We start from the raw sequence: 27,927 nt of genomic DNA, 5'->3' as shown, positions 1-27,927 counted from the left end.
CCAGAAGCACGGGGAACCCCAGCACAGTCCCCACAGTGTAGCTGCCTCGGAGCCACAGACTCTGGAAGCCCTGACAGCTGCCGATTAAAACTGACATGATTCTTGTCAAGAATCATGTCAATTTCAGTCAACAAATACCAAGGTGGCTTGGAGCATATTTAGTTTTAGGGAAAAAAAGTGTCAGTGTTTACAAAGTGAAAAATTCATGGAATCTCCAGTTCATGGGAAATTTCAAAATGTCAAAATTTCCTGGAAACCAAAAATCCCAAGTTTCAGCCATATCTAGTTTGGAAGGGTTTTGGCCCATTCCCTCTTCATTTCTAAATGGAAGGAACCATGAGAAGAAATCTAATGGGACTAACCAATGTGGCAAAAAGACAGACAAGCCTTGCAACGAATTAAGATCCCCCCTCTCCCCACTAGAATAATTAGTAAACAGGTAATACAGTGATATTTCTCCTCCCTCCTGAATATGCAAGGTTCTGTGACTCCTGCTCCGTGAGCTCCAGAGCTGGATTTAGGGACAGATGACCTAGCCAACCAGGGGAACCAGACTTGGTGGGGGTGCCAGGCTCGGGGTGCTGTTTTTGTTGTTAGGGACAAAAGGGAAAATAGAATGTTTGAAACATGTTTCAGGTATTCTGTATGTGGATTCATTTTTCACTAACCTCCTAGAACGTTATGGACCTTTTTAGAATCTTGTGGAACTTTCCAAACTTTTTGAGAACTACATTTTCCTCAAACCTCCTAGATGGTCGTCAGCCATGCCTTTGCGGGGTTGGGTGGAGCATCGCCAGTCAGTGAAATACAAGAAAGAACTGAAGTGAAGTGAGAGCTCAGCTGTGATATTGTGAACCTTGTTTTATTGTGTAATTGTGAAAATGTACTTGTGTTTTACAACTTGAAGAGTGTAAGTAGTGACTAATAAAAGGACATATTTAACGATAGGGATTCAATAGATATCTCTGGCATCTTTACACAGCTAGTAACAGTATTTCTTTTATAATCTTTTGCCATGCTTAACACGTAATGTCTGATGACTTTCTAAGACTACGGAACATAGACTTTTGCTCTTCCTAATAATGTCTGTTTTCCTCAGTAGAAAAAAAAATGCCCGTGAAGAAGCCTTGAGGAGCTCAGTATTAGAAGCAAAAAACTCAATTGCAATCTAGTTTGCAGCAAGGGGCAAATTTGATGGGAAAAGATCAGAAACAGACTGTGCTTTAGGCAGTAGCGATCGTCCCAGTGCAGAAGAAATTAACGAGGAAAGCGTAAATGATGGAAGTCCTATTACTAAGGTATTAGAGATTTACCTGCAGATAAGGAATGGAAATGCGAGGAAAGTGATGGAGAATAGTCCAATTTTCCTGGCAGCATAAAGGAGAGGGATGATAAAGAAAAATGCGGTTCACATGAAAGAGAGAGTAATGACAAAGAACAGTCTGGTTTACATGAAAAGGAGAGAAATGATAAAGCATCAGCCTCACATGATGACACTAACAGCAGCGAGAAAAACTGCACACTACAAATCGATACATCAGATCCTGCTTTATGACCAGTGACCCTAAACTCTGCCGATATTAATTGCACAATTTTGAACAAACTGGGCAAAATCAACAATATGACGTTTCCAGTAAATAAGATTTGTTGACAACAAGGATGGCTGTATCCAAGTAAAGGAACACTATCTGTTTCCAGTACTGGAAAATGCCTAACAGAACTGTTCTGAATGTTTTGAATGAGAGTAAAATGAAGCTTCAGTACTGCTGCAGCCAAAGCTATGACGATGGCGTGAACATGAAGGGAAGAAACAGTGGCGTCCAGACAAGGATCCTTGCGTTTGATCCAAGAGCTTACTTCAGGACTTGTCACTGTCATTCCCTCAACCTGGTTGTGTCAGATGCAGCGTCATCTTCTTTAGATTCAGTATCTTTCTTCCAATTACTGCAGAGGATGTACGTCCTGTTTTCAGCATCAACTATCAGATAGAAGATCCTCATGGACAATGTTATAACTCTGTCCATAAAGCTGCTAAGTGACACTCGCTGAGAGAGCTGCATTGACAGTGTAAGGCCTGGAAGGTACCAAGTGACGGAGATTTCTGAAGCCCTGATGGAACTGGCACAGTTGAGTAAAGCTGAGGCTGGAATTGGACAAGATGTGCAAAGCCTGGCAAACCAAATCACTTACTTCAAATTTCTGGTCTCAACTGTGGTTTTGCACAATATCCTGTTCCAAGTAAATGATGTAAGAAACGTATTACAAACTCAGTCAATGGACATCGCAATCTCCACCACTTTGATGAGAAGCTGCCTTGATTTCATAGTGGCCTACAGAGACAAATTTGAAGATGCCATCACTGCTGCCAAAGAAATGTCGGAAAACTTACTAATTGAGCCGGTCTTCAAGGAAACTTGTATTCATCGGAAGAAAATACAGTTCGGTTATGAGGGCAGAGATAAGGTGATGGGAAGCTCAGAAGAAATATTCAAGAGGGAGTTTTTTGTTCGCTCATTGACCCTGCTCGAATGTCCATCAAAGAAACATTCAGACATATGAAGCACCACGAAAAGACCTGGGGTTTCTTAGTAAGCTGCTGGCAGACAGGAAAAGACTAACAATTGTACTAACCTTGACCAGGCTTTGACATGTGGGAAACATTCAGACATCAATGATTAAGACATCTATGTTGAATTGGACAACATCCACTACATGTTGTCACACAGGAAGCCCTCTCCAAGTTCTCCAATTCATTCATGATGCAGAGCTGAAGGACACTTTTCCTAATGTGTGGACAGCTTTAAGGATTCTTTTCACTCTACCGGTCACAGTCATGAGTGCTGAGTGCAGCTTTTCGGAGCTCGAGTCAGACTCATTAAAACTAGGGCTATCAAGCGATTTAAAAAATTAATCACAATTAACCGCATGATTAATCGTGCTGTTAAACAATAATAGAATACCATTTCTTTAAATATTTTTGGATATTCTCTACATTTTCAAATATATTGATTTCAATTACAATACAGAACACAGTGTACAGTGGCTCACTTTATATTTGCACTGTATATTTGCACTGTAAAATACAAAAGAAATATTATTTTTCAATTAACCTAATACAAATACTGTAGTGAAATCTCTATCATGGAATTTGAACTTACAAATGTAGAATTATGTAAAAAAAACTGTACATAAAATAAAATAAAAATAAAACAAAATCTGAGAGGGACGAGGTGTGGAGCATGCTTTAAGAAATCTTAAAAGCAAAATTCCGATGCAGAAACTACAGAATCCGAACCACCAAAAAAGAAATCAACCTTCTGCTGGTGGCATCTGACTCAGATGATGAAAAAGAACATGCGCCAGTCCGCACTGCTTTGGATTGTTATCGAGAAGAACCCATCATCAGTATGGCCGCATGTGCCCTGGAATGGTGGTTAAAGCATGAAGGGACATATGAATCTTTAGCACATCTGGCACATATATATCTTGTGATGCCAACTACAACAGTGCCATGAGAACACCTATTTTCACTTTCAGGTGACATTGTAAACAAGAAGTGGGTAGCATTATCTCCAGCAAATGTAAACAAACGTGTTTGTCTGAGCAATTGGCTGAACAAGAAGAAGATTAATTATTTGTACAATGACCAAAGTATGCTAGAAACCTCCCAGAACAGATAGACGAGGGTCCTGGCCTGAGCAGATTACAAATTATAGTGTAGACAAGCTTCAAATAAATGAGGAAACAACGGGAAGGTGTTGGATAGGGTCACAAAAACAATACTTCACGACTCGTGTATCATCACATGACAAATTCAGCCAGTTCGTGGCACCCTTATTGGCAGTTTCAGCAGAGGCTCCAAAGATTGAACAGATACGCAAAGTGAACTACTTTCTGCGTGTTAGAAAGGCACACAGTTTCAGGCTATACAGGAAAGCTTACATGGGTACTACTCATGTGCAGAATAATATGCTTCATTTTCCAGTGTTGTAAAATCTTAAAAATTCCATGAAAAATAAAATGTAACTTTAACAAAGAGAATGTGGCACATGCAAATCCCACCTTTTGATGTTAATTTACATTTCTATGGATAACATTTAAACAAACTTCAGAACATAGCTATTTAAAATTACGTAGGAGAAATAGTTCACCATAAGAGATGTATAATGAAGCAGGAACATTGCTGCTAAATAGGAAGACAAAACCTACTGAGAAAATATATTAAATGCTAAAACACTGTTCTTGTAATCAAAGCAAAGTACTATAACCATTTTATGGTTAGACAGTATTTGGATTTAAAATAGTAGGCTAATCAATTGATTTCTATTGGATTTATTCACCTTCCAGACAGGGATAATGACATTCCCAAATACAATTAACACAAAAATATTTATTTTTAACTTTAACCACTTAAAGGTCCTTAATATTAAAGACTTAATGTAATCACTATCTTGTTTTATGGAATATCAACTAGCTGTACATCAACAGACCACTTACTTAAAATAATCACTTGCATCAAACATTATGTGAATTTACCAATTAATTGTATGTGCATTGTTATGCATTCAGCAGTGCTATGCATACATGATGCAAATAAGCATATAACCACATCCAAAACCAAATATAACCATGTAAATCACATATTTTTCATCTCACAAGGTACAGACAAAATTCCTCCCCCAAAATTTGGCCAATACCACATTCATGAATAGCATGAGGGTCGTTAAACTTAGAAAACCTTTTGAGTATCCAAAAGGTAGCCTGTAAAGGAATGATTTACAACTGATCTTAAGCAATCCTAAATCACAACAAAAAGAGGGGTCAGTCACTCTGTGAATTCAATTACATTCTTTCATCAACATCAAACCACTGCTGCAGACAAAAGAAATGATTCCACTAAACTTTGGAAATGAACTGAGGACAGACTGTGAAGCATAAAGGAGGACGCACAACTGAAGTGTTTTATTACAAGAACACCAGTGAAAATTATACACAGGAAGTGCCAAACACATAAGCACACTATTGGTAATATTTCCATTTCTCACTTACAATTATACATATATTTATCACTACAACACAATCGGTGACAAGAGTCACATCTGCAGCATACAAACTGATACCAGGGGAACATTATTTGATTCAGAAGAGCCTGAACAACTTTGGATTCTTATCTGAGCCATATGAATATTCTCTTTCATCCCTTTCTTCTCCAGATCCCTACTAATTCCTTCTCAATCCTGTGATCTAGAATCTGATCCTGCTTCACTTCCCTTCCTCCGTCTGAGTATAGTCAGCTTATTGACATAGATCCCCCAACTCCAGCCTACATCCTAACTTTCCCTCATTCTTTATCCATTCAGTTAATGCCTACACTGCTCTCTCCTCTTCTATTCTTCTCTCTTCCTGATCCAAGTTCTGCCCCTGCTTCCTACTTTTCTGGCCACCCACCAAGTGTCATTGTGAGGTTTCATAACTGCAGGGCCAGCTGCTCTTTACAAATCTCATGTATTACGTGCATTCCTATGCATGTCAGGGGCATGTGATAATTCAAGAATCTCTGTACTCTGCTTTGACAATAATGTAAAGCACCACAAAGTGGCCAAGTATTAGAATTATTATTATGCCATACACTCTGGGGCTCCTCTGAGAAAATTCCAGAGATAATGAGTTCTGAAGACAGCTGCTTGCTCCAAACACTGAGGCTCCATGATGAATTTGGCAGGACATCACCAAAGGTGTGCATGGTGGTGGGGAGGAGGCGGGACATAAAGGGAATGCTAGAATGTGAGACAAAAACGGAACACAAGCAAGAAAGAGAAAAGGAGTAAATGGGTGTGGGAAGGGGAATGGAGCCTGAGATCAGGCAGAGAGTAGATTGTAATTGGATGAAGAAAGGCTGTAGAAGAAAGAAAGTTATTTCATTATAAACGCACTGGCGGGAGGAGTCCCCCATCTCTAGGGACCATATTAGCAGGAATCCCATCCAAAGGACAACTAACCTAAAACGAAAACTCTGCTCCTAACCCAGTTTGCTAGTAAGAGATCAGATATTGATCACTGGTCCAAAATATTTTTTTTATAATTTTCGTATGTTTTCCTGCAGCTATAACAGGATTTAATATTTTGTATAATTTTCATTAAAGTATGCGTACCATTATGTCAAAGTAACAATGGGAAGGAATTCAGTCGGGCTATGCAGTTAGTATAACAGACATAATTAATGATTATTAATCAAATCTGTTTTTCTGATATCATTTATAAAAGATAAAAGTTCTTTAAGAAGGTAAGGAGAGAGATGGAGGGTTCGAGAGAAGGAATGGCCACCACTGTTATAGCATTTTAAAGTGCAGGAATAAGATGATGTAATTGTGAAGTCAAATTTACAGTTTAAATTAATTTATCTTCATCCTGTGAACAACTTCTTTTCCGAAATAAGTTAATGAACTATCTGCTTATTCCAGCTGACTCCTCATACACCTGACTCTTAACACTTTAAGCAGATGGTGGAGGCTTAACAAATAAATATTCAGGCCATATGATTTTGTGTATAAATGCAAAAATTTCATTCCTTTCTTGGTCTGCTCTTATGCATTTTCAGATTAACACCAACAGTACATTGATGATAGTTTCCAAATAAAACAGGGCAGTGGATGCTCCTACTTCTTTCAGTAAAAATTAATTCATTATTTATGTTTGCAGTACAGTAGCACACCAAGGCCCCAATTAAGATTAGAACTCCATTGTGCTAGGTGTTGTTTATTCCAGCTTTTATTTTTAATACAGTTCAGAAAGATCTTACAACAAACACCATAAATCTGACAAAAGCATCTTGGTAAATATTAGGCATTCTAAAAATCCTCTCTTTTTTTGCCATATAAAACTTCTTATTTTTGGTCCTATTTAAATAGTTTACTGCTTAAAGCTAACAGAGCTATCTATTTGAAGTAGAGTTATCTTAACCTTTAATAGTCTCTGTGGAGTAAAATAAATCAAATACCCAATTCAAGAACTAAATGGTATGCTTCCCCACACTGCCACCTAATTAATATGAAATGTTACATTTTGACATCAGCTCACTCATTGAAGCATACTGCCTAAAATTAGCCATGTCACATACATTAATTTTGCTGTTGCCAAGGGACTACCGAACTGAGTGTACTTGTTTTAGTCTAGTATTTTAATATTGTTGCATAAAGCTTTTTGCTGTGAAAGCCAAGAATTCCCCACAAGCCATTAATCTAAGTTGTTCTACTCATTACCGTCAGAAATTAGTTTTTCTAAAATATGTAGCTCAGAAACTGCTGACAAACTACTTCAAATCAATTTTTTTAAATGTTTCTCATAACTCATTGTTCAAGGCTAACTGAAAACTAATTAAAATTGTCAAGAAAATGATTTGAACAAGAAGAAAAGAAAAAAATGTCTACACCAGTGAAGAGGAAAAATTGATACTACTTGACTGGATCTCTGCTCTTGAATCTGTTGTCTTTATTGTTTGCCAAATGAGAATTCCTCTGCTGTCAAAGGGGTTTTTGACCTTTCAAAGCATCAGTATGTATGTCACTACCAGAGAGCAATTGTCCATGTTCTTGTCCAGAACTCCAAGAACATTTCACTTCCTTTCTGAATGGAGAGAAAAGAGCGCCCTGATCTCTCCATACAATTTATTCCCAAATTAAATGTCCATGTAACTAGATAACCAGAAAGTTAAAACATCAAGGATTTTCATCTCCCACTGTGACAGGAAGGCAGGAGGACAAAGAATCAAGTCAAGTGACATATGATAAATTATATTACACACAAGTCATTTTCCTTTCTCTAACAATAACACTACCTACATTAACTAGATTCTTATCCTTGGAAACTGAACACATTGAATAGTACATTCACCAAATTGTAGAGAGCAAAAACCTGTCCAAATACCCCCAAATTTGGGAAACTTCCTGTTTGTGGAAGGAAAGAGATAGTTAGTACTGCAAGCAATGCAAGTGTTAAGATATTGCATCTGGCCCCTTATTTAGCCTTTTTTTTTTTTTTTTTTTTTTTAAGTGTTTCTCTTCAAAACAGGTTTGTATTACCTTTCAATTTGTTTTAAAAAAAAAAATACTTAAAACCATTGTTTTCTCTCCAAGATTTTTTCCCTTTTGAATATTCCTTTTTAAAAGATTTCTTTCCACTACTACTACTACATATTAATTTTTATTCCTTCATTCTAGTTTCTCTCTCTCTTTCCTAATTACAGGTATCAAAGTTTGAAACCTTTTGCCTACAGTTTTAAGCATAACAAAATACAACTTCATTTTGCAGAATGTTCTGTCACACAGTTACCCAAATCATTTCGAAGAGCTAAGTACTACAATTGCAATAAGATTTAGATGAAGCAATGTTCTCTCAATAGCACTGTCACACAGTGCTACAAGCTAAAATGAAAGAAAAGGAGTTTGAACTGAAAACAAACCTGATGGCATCCACGGATCAGATGAGGGCTTTAACAGTGTGTTCACCTGGTCCCAGTTAAGATCATCATCATCAGATTGACTATATCCACAGGAGCTAAATGGCTCATCAAAGGAACAACCTCCTGTAAAATAAATGCACAGGTACAAATTAAATCGAGCAAGCAAATATCAGATGATGAGTTCTATTTCCTTTCCGAATCATTTGGATACCAAGCTGAATTTGAGTCACAGTCATGATAGATTCACAGAAAATAGGAAATCTTTTTGCTGTGGAAATCTAATCTCAGAGGGGACAAACATGAAATTTAGAATTTCAGTCAATGTCTCACTTACTATTTGGCGTCCAGTACAAAAAACAAACAAAAAAAGGAGTCCAAGAGAACTCCTTCAGCACTGAGCACTGGCTGGAGCCAACAAACCTGAACCTGAAGATCACATCTTTGAGAGCAAGCAAGGAAGAAGGGAGAAGAAAACAGGTGGCTCTGGAGAAAATTCTCCAAAAAGGAATAGTACTGTTTCTGCGTTTTCCTTCCCTTCCTCCTCAGTTGTCCAGTCATCAGAGCAGTATCCTTGTTTCGGGGGACTAGACCATTCAAAGGCAGAGCAGAGTAAAATAAAATATCAAGCATATAGAAGAAAGAAAACCTAGAATGTCTGCTCACTTTTATAGTTGCCAGAGCTTTATTTTGTTAATAGTAGTGTCACTCCTCAACCTCCTGGAGAATACATCATTATGAACACAGTAAGGGTCCAGCAACCACAAAAGAAAATAGAAATTCTTTGTTTCTTTCCTCAGGTGTGTAAGCATTCTTAAAATGGCCAGTATGGAAAGAATTACTAAAATTTGTTTATAAAATGCTATCTTTCCTCCTGAAGTCTGTCATTTTACTCCATGAAAATGAAACTTTGTGGACAAAATACAGCCCTAATCATGCATACTTCAGTCCACGTTAAAACAGGTGATGCACTTGTTCATATGAAACTAAACTTTGGGGGCTGACCCTCAATTTTGAGACCAGACTGTACAGACATAAGAGACCTAAATTTGCCAAGCTTCACTGAAAAGGGAGCTTCAAACAAAATATAGATACAAAACCTTAAAAAGAAGTCCCTAAATTGCTCCTATAATATTATTAAATCCATGACTAAAGAGTTTCCAAAATACTTTATAAGGAAATAAATGAGTTATGGATAAAATAACCAAAATATTAGCAAAACAGTCTTACTACAACCCACTACTACCTTCCTATTACATACTGCTGGCTCATAACTGAGAATGAGACACATTTTGTGAGAATTATAACTATAAAATTCATTTTGCATTAACGAACAGTCAATAAAGCATCTCTTCCCTCTCCCCCCCCCCAAGTACTGCCATCTGCTTTCCTTTTATTGTGAATCTCACTTAACATATTGTGTATGCCCTAGTTCAGAGGCATAGGTCAACCTACACTGTTCTAAACTGTGCCATGTAGAAGAGTCTTATTCATTAGCTCTTCGTATGCCAGGGAAATTTGCACCAATGGACACTATCTTTCTGTATCACTTTTAGGAGTACAAGTCTCAATTAGATAGTCCACTGGGTACAAAAAAAACTCTTTAAAGAACTTACAGCACTAAACTCAATCATTCACCTTGACAACAGATTTAAGTCGTCACTTTTAACCAAATTTAACAAATTCAGAAATAAAACAGATTTGTTGAAAGCATACTAAGCGATATCTGTAACATTTGTGGTGAGAAGATTTAAACTATTATGCAGCATTTGCAGGACATATGCTTTAATGTTTGCATAAATATTACTTGATGTAGTAAAATTCATCTAGGTGCTTAGTTTCAGACACAGAACAAAGTAGACTTGACCTCGCATTTCACTATTTGAAGAGAAAAATATGCATGAATTTTTATAGGGAATGTCCCTCAGAAAGGGATCCAGAGAAAAGCAAGGGAATGGTTCAAGGGATGATTTACAAAGTAAATCCTGGAAGAATGCATATGACCAAATAAAAAAAGTTAGCAGTACGCTAGGGTTTACAGTTAAAATTTATGGTGTATCAATTTAATTCTCTCCATTATGAAAAGGTCTTTATGCATTGAAATGGCACCTAAAAATGTCAGTTCTTCCTAAACCCAGGATAAGAACAGTGCTCCTACAAAGTCCAATACTTGTGAAAGTGAAGATTTTGTGAATTTTATATTGCCATTAGATGTTTCTCCCCTTCTCTCCAGTTATGAAGTTCACAGAAATATAGATAAACAGGACTGAAGAAGATGGGAAAGACCTACAAGTCTATCCACGCCATCTTTCTCTGCCAATGCAGGAGCACTTCTCAACATATTTTCTACTGTTTTCCATCATTTCTCGTGTTAAACTATTGCAAAGTCATCCATCAGGAAGTCTGATAACTTTTGTTATTGTTTTTTTCCTATTACTGACCATGTGTTCCCCAAATAACTGCTCTTCATCTTTTGTATTTATTCCCATCCAACACTTGAGTGTCATCACCTTATATTATATATATATATATATATATATATATATATATATATATATATATATATATATATATATATATATATATATAACTACTTTTAAAAGTTAAATTAATCTAATCTTCACATATGGACTATATGTAAGAGGAAGACTTTTACATTCTACACTGCCACTGTGACCAGATTATCACACTGTAAGATAGCCTAGCCTTAAATAGTTAGGTGAGAAAACTACTGACTGAAGTACATGAGATCCTTAATACCATAGATGTCAACCCATGTTAACCTCTGAATTGGTTTTCAGAAGATAAAACATTAATAAATTGAGCTGGACAAAAATTTGACTTATTAGGAAGTGTTTTGTAGATTAAAAAACTGTGTGTCAGATATGTATATTGGGTGCACAGGAAGTTTCATAAGCTGAACTAAAAACACTGAAAATATTTGAGAAACAGCTGGAGAGCATAACAGAATGAGAGAACAAAGTATTGACAATCAAGAACCATGGCAGTTTGAATGGCTTTTATTTGTTCGCAGGTAATTCTGATATTCACATATAATTTAGTTAGAAATGTGGCAAAGCTGTTCATAAATAGGCCAAAACAGCTGACAACAATATCTTTACACTAATTGCTAGTCACGCTCTCCATCTTTCTACTCCCTGTTCTGGCACAATGCTATTACTATATTTGGTTTCTATCTGCACAAAATGAAAACTGAATGTTTTCCTTCTGCACTGATGTTCAGTTAATTGGACATGATATAGACAAGACAACAAGGAAAAATATGTATCAATATCCCCAAACAACCTTAGTTCCTCATGTTTCTTCCACTGTTCTAAAAAAAAAAAAAAAAAGCTTGCAACCAACAAATTAGAGGATTGTTTAAACTCAGCTACAAATGTTTGATAAGTTTTACTTAAAATCATTATTGTTCTATTTAACTGAGTTTATTTTAACAATTAAAATACAGACTATATCACCTTCTCTAAATCATGTTTTCACTTCTGAATTTAATTGACAAAAATGATAAAGGTGTATAAAATGCATCCTAACTTTAATCACGTCACATTTAGTGATACTGAGCACAGCAGAAACATTCTTTTAAAAGCTATATAATTTAATCAAGCAAAGCAATTTTCCCACGTTACCCTGGCATTAAAATATCTACAAGCTCAACTATATTTTAAAAGTACTATTTCTAGACTTACTGAAATATTTTAAAGAAAATAGGATGTATCTGTTCCATTAAGGTTCTCTGGTTTGTACTGCTTTCATACAAATTTGTGGATTCTTGAGAAAAATTTTATGGACAAAGGGTCTATTATTTCTTGTAGATATTAAAAGCTGTGGCATTCAGAATGAATAAAATTGTCCCCAGTAATTGTAGTGTTTCATCCAGTTCACTCTATGCCACTGTAGAACTCTATTTCTTGAGAAAAAATGTTCTGTTTTTACATGGCTAATTTATTATAGACCTTGAATACATTGTTGGATTCAGCCAGAAAGTTAAGATAAAATGAAAGCTATTACTGACTTCATTTTTTCCAACAAGAATTAAGTTTTTTCAAGGTATTTATTTTACATTAGGCTTATTGTATAAAGGATACAACATAATATTGACTGTTAAAAAGACATTCGGGTTGGGAGTGTGACACAATCCAACAAAGACAAAGAAATTCGAAGTTGAGCCAGACACTTTGCCTTGATCCTGCTGTGTTTACATAATGCAGTCTCAGATTTTTATGTGGTGTTTTATCCAAATATATGCTACAAAATGTAAGGGTAACAGGACATGTTATGGCTAGGAGTATCAGCCTTAAATGTTAGCCTGCATACATTTCCCTGGCAAAGAAACTAACACAATGCACCATAACCAGGAATGCAAATGCTCTGTGGCAAATTACATCCAATTTTTACTGTCAGGCCCTCTGGGTTTCTGCAGCACTTCTATGAAAAGCAAATAGAAAATTCTGTGGCAGAGTTAGGTAAACTCAGTTTTTGAGTTTATTGAATTAAACACGAACATGAATAATACAAGTAAAGCATTATTTATGTCCTAGTTGATATTAATTTTAATTTACATTTTGTTGTCCTCGAATTTTCAGGGTTTAATGTGGCACAGATAGTTGTGTTGTCGAAACATAACCACACTGTATGAGTTGCTGGGGAGGGGACAGAGGTTTTAACAGCTGGTTCAAAAATATTTGGGGCTTTTGGCAGAAGAGAAGACATAGGAAGCAATTTGGGCTCTTAGCACCCATGAGGTATTGGTGGCTTTTGGTAATGAGGAGGGGAAGCAATTCCTCTTTCCTCAGTGACAGAAGCGTAGGACCAGTGGACTTTTTTTTGGGGGGGGGGGGCGGGAATCCTATCTGGTGCCTAGACTGGGTGCCCCCTGCCCTTGCAGCCCCCACAGTCCTACTACACCCCGCACCAGGAAAGGAGCAGCAAAGTTGGGTCCTCCAGGCCTGCCTAGAGAGGCAGCATGGAAGCAATCAATCAGAGGTCAGCAGGCTCAGCTAAAAGGCAATGCAGGGGCTAAGCAGATCAGTTCCTGGCTAGGGCCATTGGGGAAAGCAGGGTGTGCCTTGCTGGCCGCAGAAGCTCAAGAGACAACCAAAGTTTGGTTTTGGCTGCATTTGCTTGAACAGAGAGAGAGGGGACCTGAGAACTTTAACACTGAGCTAAGGAGTGAAGATAAAGGAGTCAGGTGGGAAGAAGCTTAGTATGTGGCTGCTGTCTAGAGCAATGGTCTCCAAAGCGGGGTGCACGTACCCCAGGGGGTACTCAAGATGATCCACTGGGGGGCGCGGCAGGAGGAGGCGGGGGGAAAAAAAGGCGGCCGGAGGAGCGCCACCCTAAGATTAGCCGTAATGCCGCCCCTTACAGTCTGCCACCCCAGGCACGTGCTCCCTATGCTGGTGCCTAGAGCCAGCCCTGAGAGGTATCCTGAGGGAAGAGTGGGAGTTCTCCAACGCAGAGGGGTTGACAGTGGCACCCTCACTCATTCATTCGTTTTCAGTGTATTGCGACATACTGCGGTTTACATGTGTCCAGCTAAGTGGACTTACGGATTATATTATCTAGTTTTAACTAAACTAACCCTCACAAAATGGACAAGTGGCTTAAAAAAAGTCCTGCAAAGACACAGTGGATTGAAGATAATACTAATAATGCGAGCACAAGCGAACAACAAGAAAATGGCAGAGCTGACAGTTCTCCTCCTAGTTCGAGCTCTTCGTCAGCCACATTACGAGGTAAAAACAATGACGATCTAATAGATCTGACAAGAAGTCTGCGAAAAAATTCGAAATTATCAAGACGACTATTTGAAATATGGATTTACATCCACTATCGTTAATGATGAACCTTGCCCTAAATGTATATTGTGCCTTGAGATATTAGCTAATGATAGTATGAAGCCATCACGATTAGCAAGACATTTAAAAAACTAAGCATCCAGAACATGAAGACAAACCTCTACAATTTTTTCAGTGATGTTTAAAGTCATGAGATACTCAATCCAGTACTTTACAAAATTTCACTAAACTTAATGATAAACGTTTAGAAGCCTCTTTTGAGGTTTCTTACTTAATAGCGAAAGACAAAAGCCACATACCATTAGGGAAACACTTGTTTTTCCTGCTGCGGCAAAAGTGGATGCAATAATGAACAGAAAACAATATGGCGACAAACTAAAATGCATTCCTTTGTCAGCAAATACTGTTGGAAGACTTATAAAAAACATTGCTGAAGATTTGAACAAACAAGTATTAGAATAAATTACGCATTGTGGGAGGTTTGCTATACAGTTGGATGAAAGTACAGACGTTTCTAACATGTCTCAGCTTATGGTATTTGCTAGATTCTGTTTCGATAATGAAATACACAAAGAACTACTTTTTTTGTGAAAAGAATAGGAGTACTCGGGGCACCTTAGAGACTAACAAATTTATTTGAGCATAAGCTTTCATGGGCTACAGCCCACTTCATCAGATGCATAGAATGGAACATATAGTAAGAAGATGGGGAGTGTAGGGAGCTTGGCGGGCCGCATGTTTGAGACCCCTGGTTTAGTTAAAACTAGATAATATAATCCGTAAATCCACTTAACCGGGCACACGTAAACTGCAACGTGTTGCAATACGCTGAAGGTGAATGAACGAGTGAGGATGCCACTGTCAACACCTCCGCGTTGTGGAACTCCCACTCTTCCCGCAGGATAACTTGCAGGGCCAGCTCCAGGCACCAGCGTAGGAAGCTCGTGCCTGGGGCGGCACACTGTAAGGGGCGGCATTCTGGCCAATCTTAGGGCAGCGCTCCTCCGGCCGCCCCTTTTCTTTTCCCACTCTGGGGGCACTCCTCCTGCCGTGCCCCCCAATGGATCGTCTTGCATGCACCCCACTTTGGAGACCACTGGACCAGAGGGCCCCTGGGTTGGAACCCGGAGTAGTGGGTGAGCCCGTGTACCCCACTGACCACTGATTATGTGGTGTAAAGCCTGAGAAGGGGACAAGCTGGTTTGGAAGCTTGAGTGAAGGGCTTAATTTAAAGGGGCCTGATCTGGGGCTGAAAACCCTCATAGGGCAGACAGACTGTTCTTGGACTTTTGCTACCCCAGAAGCATTTTGATTGTGTGACTCATCTGGAGGGTTGAGCACTGAAGGTTGATAACCTACCCAGGGCACCAGTTGCATCAGCTTGAGGCATTCAAGAAGCGAGTGTGCCCCATTATACCATCTCAGCAACTTCTGACAGCAACCCATTCCTCTCTGTCCCAATATCCACCAGTATATTCAACAGAGAGGGCCAAACATTAACTGAATAATTTATTAAAAATGACCAGCAGGGAAACAGTTAACAATATTGACAAAGTGCCATAATTAAGCTCTACTGAAAAGAATAGGGCAAATCATACCTCACAGTTATTGTTTAGGATTCCCCACTTACGGAGACAAGACAACGCCTGCACTCACTGCTTTACATTTGTTTGACATTTTTAAAATTAGAGGGTTATTTGCACACATAATGGACTAGAACCTTTCATTTACATATATAAATAAATCTTAGATTTTGCAGAACATTCTGCAACATATGATGGATTCTGTGAGGCAAATTCTGTGACTGGAATTGTAGAATAACTAAGGCCCTTAGGAAACTAAGCAATAATGGGGTGAAAAGTAAAGTACTGTCACACATTACAAACTGGCTAAGAGACAGAAATGAAAGGCCAATTTTCAACATAGCAAAACAGTGCAGGGCCCCATGGTTCTGTGCAAGGACTGTTTAATATATTTATTTAAGATATGGAGAAAGGGATGAGGTGACAAAATTCACGATTCAAAATTATTTACATTAGTCAAATTTGTAAAGACAGTGATAGCCCTTAGATTGTCCTAATAAGGCTAGATGAATGGGCAATTGTCAACAGACTTTTGTATTTAGGTATGTGGCTTACTGACCTACTTGGAAAGTTCTTTGTATGCAGATTCTTGACAAAACAAGATACAACTATTCCTTCAGTGCTATTATAGCCTATCAAGTTAAAACGACTTTCCAGATGTCTTAGTTCACAGATAGCTTTCACAACAAACTGCAACAGCCTCAAATGTGCCAATACAACTGTCACATGTCTGCAATGAAGTACACACAAAAAAATCCTTATAAACATTTTGCAAGAGAGGTCTCAAGCATGTGCAGAAATCCTTTTTGAAACGAAATAAACCCAAAATAGAAGTGGTTTCAAAATATGCAAAGACTTCAATTTGCAATATGGGCTCATGTCCAGAGTTGTGAACAATTCTCTAATATAAATTACTTGTTATAGAATCTGAAAAGAAATCTGTTGAATAAAATAAAAGCCTGGTTACTTCTAGATTAATAGTGAGTGAATAATATGGATATGGGGGGAGATTTTTCAGATGAAAAATTGGGACACCTTTCTTCGTATTCTATACGTGTAGGTTTGGAATGGTTTTGACAAAGGCAGGAGTGGGGTAGGGAAAAAAGCTGTCCTAGGTGCATGGAAGGGTTTTGTCAGCCTGGGATGCAGTTGTCAATGTGGAAAGTTTTGGCCTGAGGGGTGTGGGAGGACTTTCACAGCTGGGAGATGCTAGGGAGTTGCACTGGCGTATGTGTGTGGGAGAGTGTGGACACAGACTTGTTCTGAGGCTGTAGAAAGGTTTTGGCAGCTTCACACAGTGGCTGATGGAGTGGAGAATGCAATTTTTGATGCTTCATTGAAGAGGGTCAAAAAGTTGGGATGACACTTCAGAAACAACCCAGAACTTTCACCAAACATTTGTTGCTGTTCTGTCTGTTCTCTCCACACACACACCCCTCACCCCTTTCAAAATGTTGTCAAAACCAACATGTCTCTGCAAAACATTTAAACTAAGAAGGAACACCATATTTCAGCAATGTTCTAATTATAAAGCCGCTGTGAAAATCTGCCCAAATTTGTCCAAGTTACTATAAAACTTCAAAAAAAAATCAGTTTGCACATGCTCATAGACTTCATGAGTTTTAGCAACTAAAATCTGTGAAGACTGCACCCTCACTAAGCATACTTCATCCCCTCACATCTGCTGACTGGACTCTGCATGTACCAAACAACCGAGTATGCTCTCTCAGCTCCTAGTGCTGATCAGACTGAATGCACCTTCCCCACAGTGCAACTGCCATGTTCCAGCCCAAGGGTGAAGCTGGCCTTTCCCTATAAATGGGCTTTCCCTGTAATGGCTGTCCTGGGCTGGGTGGGCTAGGCCCCAGAACAGAGAATAGGGAGCCTGTGCTCTCAATGACTCTCATGCTGGCATTCGGGCAGCATAGGAGAAGAAGCTGTCTGATTCGAATGCAGAGTGCAAATCAGAGCTGGGTCATAAAGGAGGCTATTTCTACGCAGGACCCCTTCCTCATTTGTTGCACAAGTTGGAAGGTATGCAATGAATGAGGTAAGAGATTGCAGGAAGAATAAAAGGATGGTTTCATGGTTAAGACAGATGAATGCTATTCAGGAAAACTGGTTTCTATTCATCCCTCTGCCACAGAGTTCCTGTGTTTAAACCAAACTTTCCAGAAATGGTCACTAATTGTGTGTTCCTCTTTCTGGGTGCCTTGATACTCTAGAGTCTGATTTGCAGAAGTGCTGAGCACTCACAGCTGCCGCTGAGGTCAGTGAGAGCTGTGCCTTGAACATATGCAGTGCTATATAATAAGTACTCTGAAAAAACAGGTCTCAAATTGAGCACTCAAAATTAGTGGAAACTTGACACCTTAATCTCTGCGTCTCAGCTCACTAGCTGTAAAATGATAATACCGCCCCCCACCTTATCTCACAAGGGTGTTGCAGAGATAAATTAATGTATGTCTGTGAAGTACTCAGATATTGTAGTGACGAGCGCCACAGAAAACCCCATAATGAAATGATTAACTCAGGGCTTGTCTACACAGCCCCACAGTTCAGATTAAAGGGGTTTGAATTGCTGTGCATGGTCGCATGATGCGCTGTAACTCCCCCATGTTTACAGAGTACTATGTTTATGCTACCTAACTACCTTTTGTTGGTGCTCACAGCATCCACATGGGGGAGTCACAGTGCAGCACACTAGTGCACGCTGCAGTTCAGACCCCTGTAGTCCGAACTACGGGGCTATGTAGACATAGCCTCCCTCTCCATCGATGGTTTGAATACTGTGCTGTACATAAGAAACAGGGCCATACCCTGAACGCTGAGGATAAAGGAAATGATGAAGCTGCTCACTACGTGAGCTCTGTGCACTGAATGAGGCAGAATTATTGTGGAAAAAAATATGCAATCATACCTTCTTGAATTATATCAGAATGCCTATGAACAGGAATGACAAATTAAGGTTTCCATACAGGCAACCTTAATTCTGGATTTCCCCAACTTTGAGTGCCTGACTTTTCAGCCTTAATTATTAAGTTGTTTTGACAATTGTGTGTGTAAAGCTGTATATTACAGCCACAAGAATGGCCATACTGGGTCAGGCCAATGATCTGTCTAGCTCAGTAGCCTGTCTTCTGAGAGTGGCTGGTGCCAGATGCTTCAGAGGAAATGAACAGAACTGGGCAACTTATTGAGTGATCCATCCTCTGACATCAGTCCAAGCTTCTGACAGTCAGAGGTTTAGGGACACCCAGAGCATTGAGTACCCTGACCATCTTGGCTAATAGCCATTGATAGACCTATCCTCTACTAAGTAGTCAGCCATGAAGGATTTTTCAGAACATCCACCAAAGCAAATAGACAGATCCTCAAATCCATAAAGAACTTTACAGGGTTTTTTCCTAGTATTGTAGGAATTATTAAAACAGATGTTTGCAGAATCTATTCAGAGTTTTATGGCTTAATAGTATGAAAGGCTATCATGTTAGCTATTAAAATAAGTTTGTGGGTTTTTAATAAAATTATAAGTTAATAATAACAAAGATAAGTTATTGGTACAAAACAAAAGCCACCACAGCCTTTTAGAATTTTATTCCTTTTTATATAATTTTAATTATTTTACTTGTTTATATAGTGGCAACTATATAACCTTTACAACTTTTAAAGTAGTATACCTGTCAAACAAATTGATCTCCAAACAACTTAAGTTTACATATAAAATATACACAACAAATGTAAAATAAGAAACTCACTGAGACTAATAAAAACCAGGAAAGAAAGCACAGTAAGAACATACATAAACAAAGAACATACAAACTAAAATAATCAAAATGAACAATAAGGAAAAGAAATGGTGATCAAAGCCTCACACCTTCTGCCAGAAATGACACCTACAGTAGAAATGCAGGTTTCAGAGTAGCAGCTGTGTTAGTCTGTATCCGCAAAAAGAAAAGGGGTACTTGTGGCACCTTAGAGACTAACAAATTTATTTGAGCATAAGCTTTCGTGAGCTACAGCTCACTTCATCGGACGCATTCAGTGGAAAATACAGAGGGGAGATTTTTATACACAGAGAACATGAAACAATGGGTGTTACCATACACACGGTAATGAGAGTGATCAGGTAAGGTGAGCTATTACACTCAGGAGAGCGGGGGGAGGGAGACACCTTTTGTAGAGATAATCAAGGTGGGCCATTTCCAGTAGACGACAAGAATGTCTGAGGAACAGTGGGGGGGGGATGGGGGAATAAACATGGGGAAATAGTTTTACTTTGTGTAATGACACATCCACTCCCATCTTTATTCAAGCCTAAGTTAATTGTATCCAGTTTGCAAATTAATTCCAATTCAGCAGTCTCTCGTTGGAGTCTGGTTTTGAAGTTTTTTCGTTGAAGAATTGCCACTTTTAGGGCTGTAATCGAGTGACCAGAGAGACTGAAGTGTTCTCCGACTGGTTTTTGAATGTTATCATTCTTGACATCTGATTTGTGTCCATTTATTCTTTTATGTAGAGACTGTCCAGTTTGGCCAATGTACATGGCAGAGGGGCATTGCTGGCACATGGCATATATCACATTGGTAGATGCGCAGGTGAACGAGCCTCTGATAGTGTGGCTGATGTGATTAGGCCCTATGATGGTGTCCCCTGAATAGATATGAGGACACAGTTGGCAAAGGGCTTTGTTGCAAAGATAGGTTCCTGGGTTAGTGGTTTTGTTGTGTGGTGTGTGGTTGCTGGTGAGTATTTGCTTCAGGTTGGGGGGCTGTCTGTAAGCAAGGATTGCCCTGTCTCCCAAGATCTGAGAGAGAGTGATGGGTCGTCCTTCAGGATAGGTTGTAGATCCTTGATGATGCGTTGGAGAGGTTTTAATTGGGGGCTGAAGGTGACGGCTAGTGGCATTCTGTTATTTTCTTTGTTGGGTCTGTCCTGTAGTAGGTAACTTCTGGGTACTCTTTTGGCTCTGTCAGTCTGTTTCTTCACTTCAGCAGGTGGGTACTTGTAAGAACGCTTGATAGAGATCTTGTAGATGTTTGTCTCTGTCTGAGGGGTTGGAGCAAATGCAGTTGTATCGTAGAGCTTGGCTGTAGACAATGGATCGTGTGGTGTGGTCTGGATGAAAGCTGGAGGCATGTAGGTAGGCATAGCGGTCAGTAGGTTTCTGGTATAGGGTGGTGTTGATGTGACCATCGCTTATTAGCACTGTAGTGTCCAGGAAGTGGATCTCTTGTGTGGACTGGTCCAGGCTGAGGTTGATGGGATGGAAATTGTTGAAATCATGGTGGAATTCCTCAAGGGCTTCTTTTCCATGGGTCCAGATGATGAAGATGTCATCAATGTAGCGCAAGTAGAGTAGGGGCATTAGGGGAGGAGAGCTGAGGAAGCGTTGTTCTAAGTCAGCCATAAAAATGTTGGCATACTGTGGGGCCATGCGGGTGCCCATAGCAGTGCCGCTGATTTGAAGGTATACAAATATACTGGCAAATGCTTTACTACAAAGGAAATGACTATCAAAGCAGCCCATCAGGAACCAAACCCCTCTGTATGGCCAAAGACTGAAAGCTGTGTAAAACGTTAATATCCTCAGGTATGTCATGGAATTAGAACACCGGGATGGGTGGTGCAGATCAGCTTTCAAATAATATAATATAATTATTAGATAGATGATAGATACAAACAAACCCCTCCACACAGGTAGGCAACGTAAAAAAAAAAATTGTGCATAGGAGGGTCAAACTGGAGGCAAGTGATCAGCATATGTTTTGGAATTGTCCCAAACTACAAAAATATTCAGTTCTGATAAAAATATTCTACAAAAATGATTAAATCAAAGTCAAGCTTCCCTTATGCTTTGTATCTTGTTTGTTACATATAAATGACAATGCCATATTTCACAGATACATAAATTGCTTCAATTGCTTAGACCAAAAACACTAAGCTACAAATAACTGAAGGAGGAATATCATGCAATGTCTGCAAAATAGAATTCACAAGTTAAAAGATAGTTTGCCATTCGGGGGGAAAAAAAGCCTCATACAAGACTCTGATCTTATATGGTTCCTATAAAAGGATTTTCTCAAGAAGATGATCCTAAATATCTGGTTTCAATAAAGTGACCAAGAACAATGAAACCCCACAAAATATTTTGATTCATAGCTCCCTGAATTCAAGAACTACATATCTGCTATTTGTATTTATACACACATGCATTTCAGTGATGCTTTAGCTTCAATCCCATGTAACAACTTATAAATCAGAGATCATGCTCTCCAGCCCATCCCATAAACCTGCTCCTTCGTTCCCTTCCTGTGAAAGCCAAACTTCCTCAACCAAATTCCAGGAGATAATATATGACAAAAGCATGTTGTTCATGCACACACGTAAGCTATTGTCAGAAGTATATAATTCATCCCTCCACTTTTATGGGAAGTCTTCATATAATAATTATCATTGAGTTGTCTAATAACAAAACCCAAGATTTCCAAGCTCGAAATCTATCCACTGGATAATACTACTTCCTACTCCCTAACTCCATCAATTGTGCATGACTGTTATCTCACTTTAAACAAACAAACAGGAAAAGTAAGGAAAACATTGTGGTTAGTGCTGATCTCTTCTCCCATTCATTACAATCTTAGGCTAAGCTGGTAAATCATGCGTGTAAACACGCATGTTTTGCTTGTTTATGGATTCATAGATTCCAAGGCCAGAGGTGATGATCTAGTCTGACCTCCTGTAAGCACATGCCGTAGAACAGAGGTGGGCAAACTACGGCCCATGGGACCATCCTGCCCGGCCCTTGAGCACCCGGCTGGGGAGGCTAGCCCCCGGCCCCTCCCCTGCTGTCCCCCCTCCCCTGCGGCCTCAGCTCACCATGCCGCCAGCGCTCTGGGCAGCGGGGCTGCGAGCTCCTGCGGGGCGGCGCAGCTGCCAGCCTTGGTGCTCTGAGCAGCACGATAATGGGGCAGGGAGCAGGGGGGGTTGGATAAGGGGCAGGGGGTCCCGGCGGCAGTCAGGGGACAGGGAGCAGGGGGCGGCTGGATAGACATGGGAGTCCCAGGGCGCCTGTCATGGGGCGGAGGGGGGTATGGATGGGGCAGTCAGGGGAGGGGCAGTGGGAGAGGGCAGATAGGGGGTGGGAGCCAGGCTGTTTGGGGAGGCACAGCCTTCCCTACCCGGCCCTCCATACAGTTTCGGAACCCCGATGTGGCCCTCAGGCCAAAAAGTTTGCCCACCCTTGCCACAGAATATCCCCAAAATAATTCCCAGAGCAGATATTTAAAACAAAACAAACAAACAAACAGCCAGCCAACCTTGATTGACAATTTTTAAATGATGGAGAATCCTCTAAGATCTCGGCGAGTTGTTCCAATGGGTAATTGCTCTCATCATTGAAAATGTACACCTTATTTCCAGTCTGAATTTGTCTAGCTTCAACTTCTAGCCGTTAGATTAGGTTATAACTTTCTCTGCTAGATTGAAGAGCCCATTATTAAATATTTGTTCCCCATGCAGATACTTACAGACTGTAATCATGTCACCCCTTAACCTTCTTTGTTAAGATAAACAGATTGAGCTCCCCGAGTCCATAACTATGAGGCACAATTTCAAATCCTTTAAGTCATTCTCGTGGTTCTTCTCTGAACCCTCTCCAACTTATCAACATCCTTCTTGAACTGTGAACACCAAAACTGGACACAGTATTCCAGCAGCATTCGCACCAGTGCCTCAGAGGAAAATATCCTCTATACTCCGACTCAAGATCCCCCTCTTTATGCGTCTCAGAATCACATCAGCCCTTTTGGCCACAATATTAAACTGCGAGCTTGTCTCATTATCCACCATGACCCTGAAATCTTTTAGAGTCACTACTTCCCAGAATACAGTCCACCCCTTCTTTAATGTATGGCCTACATTCTTTGTTCTTAAATGTACACATTTAGCTGTATTAAAACACATTTTTAGTTGGCCCAGCTTACCAAGTAATCCAGATAGCTCTGGTTTCAGAGTAGCAGCCGTGTTAGTCTGTATCCGCAAAAAGAAAAGGAATACTTGTGGCACCTTAGAGACTAACAAATTTATTTGAGCATAAGCTTTCATGAGCTACTGCTCACTTCATTGGATAGCTCTGTGTCAGTGACCTAGCCTCTTCGTTATTTACCAATTCCCGTGTCATCTGCAAACTTTGTCAGTGATTATTTTATGTTTTCTTCCAGGTCATTAATAAAAATCTTAAATAGTCTAGGGCCAAGAACCAGTACCCGCAGGACCCCAATGATAAAACACACATGCGCTGATGATTACCTGTTTACAGCTACATTTTAAGACCTAACAGTTAATCACATTTTAATCCATTTAATGTCTTTCCAATTTTTAAACAAAATGTCACGTGCTACCAAATCAAATACCTTACAGAAGTCTAAGTATATTACATCAACACTATCACCTTTATCAACCACATTTGTAATTTCATCCAAAAAAAAAATCAAGTTAGTTTGAGAAGATCTATTTTCCATAAATGCACTTGGATTGACATTACTATTATCCTCCTTTAATTTATTATTAATCAATAACATATCAGCCACTCCACTACCCACCAAGAATCAATATCAGACTGACAGGCTCATAATTACCCAGGTCATCCCATTTGCCCTTTTTAAATATCAGCAAAAGAGAAGTTTCTTTCAGTCTTCTGGAACTTCCCTAGTGTTCCAAGACATATTGAAAAAAAGTCAAGGTTAACAGTGCAGTGAACTCCTCAGCCAAATCTTAAAAAACCAAAACAAAAACAAAGAAACCCCTCTTGGGTGCAATTTATCTGGACCTTCTGATATAAAAAGGTCTAACTTTAGGAGCTTATGATATTATCTGATTAAACTATGATTATATAGATCATTGTTGCTACCACTTTTATATACTTGCAACAAACCTTGTACAAAATGGGTCATGAAAGATGTCTATGGAAAGGTTATGATTCGCTGAATATGATTATCATATTTGCATGCATGTATCATTTTGTATCTGAAGTTATGAATATTAACTATGTACCTGTATTTCTAATGAGTTTGGTTCTGGGAAACACCAACAAGGTGTTTAGCCAGCACATTGTGAAGGAACTATTCAAGTTAAGTGGCTCATCAAAAGGACACAACTCACAATGGACGACACCCATCTACACTGAATGGACTATCCTATGAACGTTCTGTCTGGGGTATCGGAAATGGCTTCTTCTGTGACTAAGTGAAATCATGTATGGACATGTGACTTTTCCATGTGAATCCAAACTCCATCTCTTACCTGTAATTTTCCACTAGCTGTGCTGAGGGCTTTGTTTGAAACAGTCGATTTCCCTCCACATGGCAGAAGCTATAAAAGGCCCTGGAAACCCCACCATTTTGCCTCTTTCCTGCTCCAACTTCTGGACTATGGACTTATACTAATGGGAGCATTCTAACCAAGGGACTGATGACTTTCCAATGATTTGGAAGTAACCAGAGACTTGATTTAAACCAGAAGTTTATGCCATCACTGCTACAAGCCTGAACCAAGAACTTTGCAATTGTGGTATGTATTTGATTCCTTTAACCAATTTTAACTCTCACCTTTTTTCTTTTTATAAATAAACCTTTAGATTTTTTAAACTAAAGGATTGGCAACAGAGTGATTATTGGGTAAGACCTGAGTTATAGACTCACCTGGGTGGGTGGCTGGTCCTTTGGGATCAGAAGAACTATTAAATTCATAGAGAAGGCTTACAAAGCAAAAGTGAACAGTCACGTAAATGATTACGAAGTGAAACAAAAGAACTTAAGAGCTGAAAAAGAACAATGTAAGTAAATCCAACACTATAGAATGTAACTGCATCCAAAATGTAATGAGGTATATAAAGCCAAATGAAAGAAAAGAAAGTGAAGCCTACGTAATACAGCGTGGCTGCACCAAAATCAGAATACAGCAAGGACAGTCCAACCAAAATGATGAGAAAAGAAATCAAAACAACAAAGGTGAAGGGAATTTTTTTTCCAAAATGTGTGTGTATCTGTGTGTATGTATGTATTTTGTGTTTAACTGCAAAATCACGTCCGATTTGCATCTCCTGCTTACTTAGGAAGAGCACATCAGTGTGTTCACCTCAAAGTACAATACAGGTGCAACTGTTCTTTGGTGCTGTATACAAGGAAAGTGAAGAGGAAAGGTAACTTTCATGTTAGGACTCTGGTCAGATATAGTAGTCAGTCATGATATTCAAGTGGAGATCAACGACACTTTGTCCTTCAGTAATTATAGTGACAAAATACACATACATCTTCTCTCCACTGAATATCGGTATTCATTTTTCCTATGCTGCACAGCAGCAACACTGTCCTGCCATTTTCATTTACATCATGAATACTCTCACATTCTCGCTATGGTTTTGATTTCACCACCGTCTCTACTTTCAGCTCACTGTCTGAAAAGATGTTTCACCAAAATATGCACTTCGCAGGTAGGTCTGATTAGAATTAAAAAGGAAAACATACAAACAAAATAATAAGTTGACCATTTCACGAACTTGTTTTGTTTCGCTGAAGACATACAGTGGCCTAATAACAAAAAGGATAAAACCAAATGTGACCAAAATTAATACTTAAGATGTTTCTTACTAGTGTTCACCAAGGTGAAATTCCACCCTGTGCAAAGAGTAAATTCAAGCTCCAGGCCTATGCACCATTAAGCTTTCAATATAAGACTTAAGAAGGACATAAGAAGTTGTGATGACTGACTGTAGAAAGGCGAATTTCACGTCACCCACCAGTAGCTGCCTTGGAGGTTGTACATGAGTAGTTCATAAGTCAAAAGCATGTGTCCCCTAATGCCCTTCTACTCCATCTAAGGTGCTCAAAGTAATCTACAGATTATTAAAATATAAAATAGGGTAATCCATCAAAGATTGGCAGCAGAGGGAGAGAAACTGAAATGTCAAAGTGGCATCGGTCGAGAGAGGAAGCTACACATACTAAAACCTCTGAATAAACCAAAAATACCTGGGGGGAGGACGGGGTGAAGACAGTTGAGCCATTTATTGTTAAAAATGATAGGTAGTGGCTGAAACACACAACCTATATCCAAAAATCCACCATACATCAGGGCTCACTTACCTCCCACACCCTGCCCAATCTAAGACACGGCGATGGAACTTCAGAAGAATACAATAATCAAGACTGTAACTACAAGGCCACATAATGCTTCTCTAAGATCACCACAGGATAAATAAGACTGCAAGTTTTGCAGCAGGAAGAACTCATATACCACATCCATCCCATAGCTTTCCACAAACAGGGCATGGTAAAAAAGAATGCTCAGATTTTGACGCTGGCTAACTTCTTTCAAAATAACAGGTTTCAGAGTAGCAGCCGTGTTAGTCTGTATTCGCAAAAAGAAAAGGAGTACTTGTGGCACTTGAAAATTTGTTAGTCTCTATGGTGCCACAAGTCCTCCTTTACTTTCAAAGTATGCTCTCTTGAGTCACAAAGCTATATAAATAAATTTTCGACCACTAATATCACAATCCTTTCAAAATATATTGCTTTTTGAGAAGTTACTATTTAGTAACACTGTAGCTTTCCACTTCTATTTAACTGTGAAAACCTAACACCCAAATACTTAATTTGAGATGAAGATACAGTGTCCTAAAGTGCAGTTTTTCCACACATAGTATGTAATGGATGCTGCACTGGATGTGCTGAGATTAATACGGAACCAGAGAGATGTTAGCCTTCTGCCTGGGCATACACTACTTTCCATCCATTTTTCCACCCAACAAACTAGTTTTCAGCCAGATCTCATACCATGCGTCTAATTATTTTGACTGAAGAAAAAGAGGGCTACTTTAACAGATTTACCATAAATCTTAGTTAAATTTATTATAGGGTTTAAAAACCAGCTGACAAGACAGATCTTACTTTATAGGTCAAAATATCTCTGTTTACCCCTTTCATCACAGTAGTAGGTAAATGGCCTATTAATGACAGGCAGTTCCCGTGTGGTCACAAAACAATTACAATGTATGATCTGCTAAAATAAT

At 39.1% G+C, this 27,927-nt stretch overlaps 1 protein-coding gene across 11 annotated transcripts in view; it reads right to left on the bottom strand.

Annotated features, from left to right (window-relative positions):
- The window catches only part of PTPRM (protein tyrosine phosphatase receptor type M), a 720,827-nt gene that overhangs the window by 536,971 nt on the left and 155,929 nt on the right, over nt 1-27,927 (bottom strand). For all 11 annotated transcript variants that reach the window (XM_074944607.1, XM_074944608.1, XM_074944612.1 and 8 more), the window contains exon 2: nt 8,459-8,581. In XM_074944607.1, the coding sequence (XP_074800708.1) occupies nt 8,459-8,581 (123 nt within the window). The remainder of the gene's footprint in view (nt 1-8,458; nt 8,582-27,927) is intronic.

The sequence above is a fragment of the Natator depressus genome, chromosome 2, assembly GCF_965152275.1.
Source record: "Natator depressus isolate rNatDep1 chromosome 2, rNatDep2.hap1, whole genome shotgun sequence".
NCBI classification, from domain to species: Eukaryota; Metazoa; Chordata; order Testudines; family Cheloniidae; genus Natator; species Natator depressus.
The sequence above is the reverse complement of the archived record's forward strand: the minus strand, read 5'-3'. Positions and strand labels throughout refer to the sequence as shown.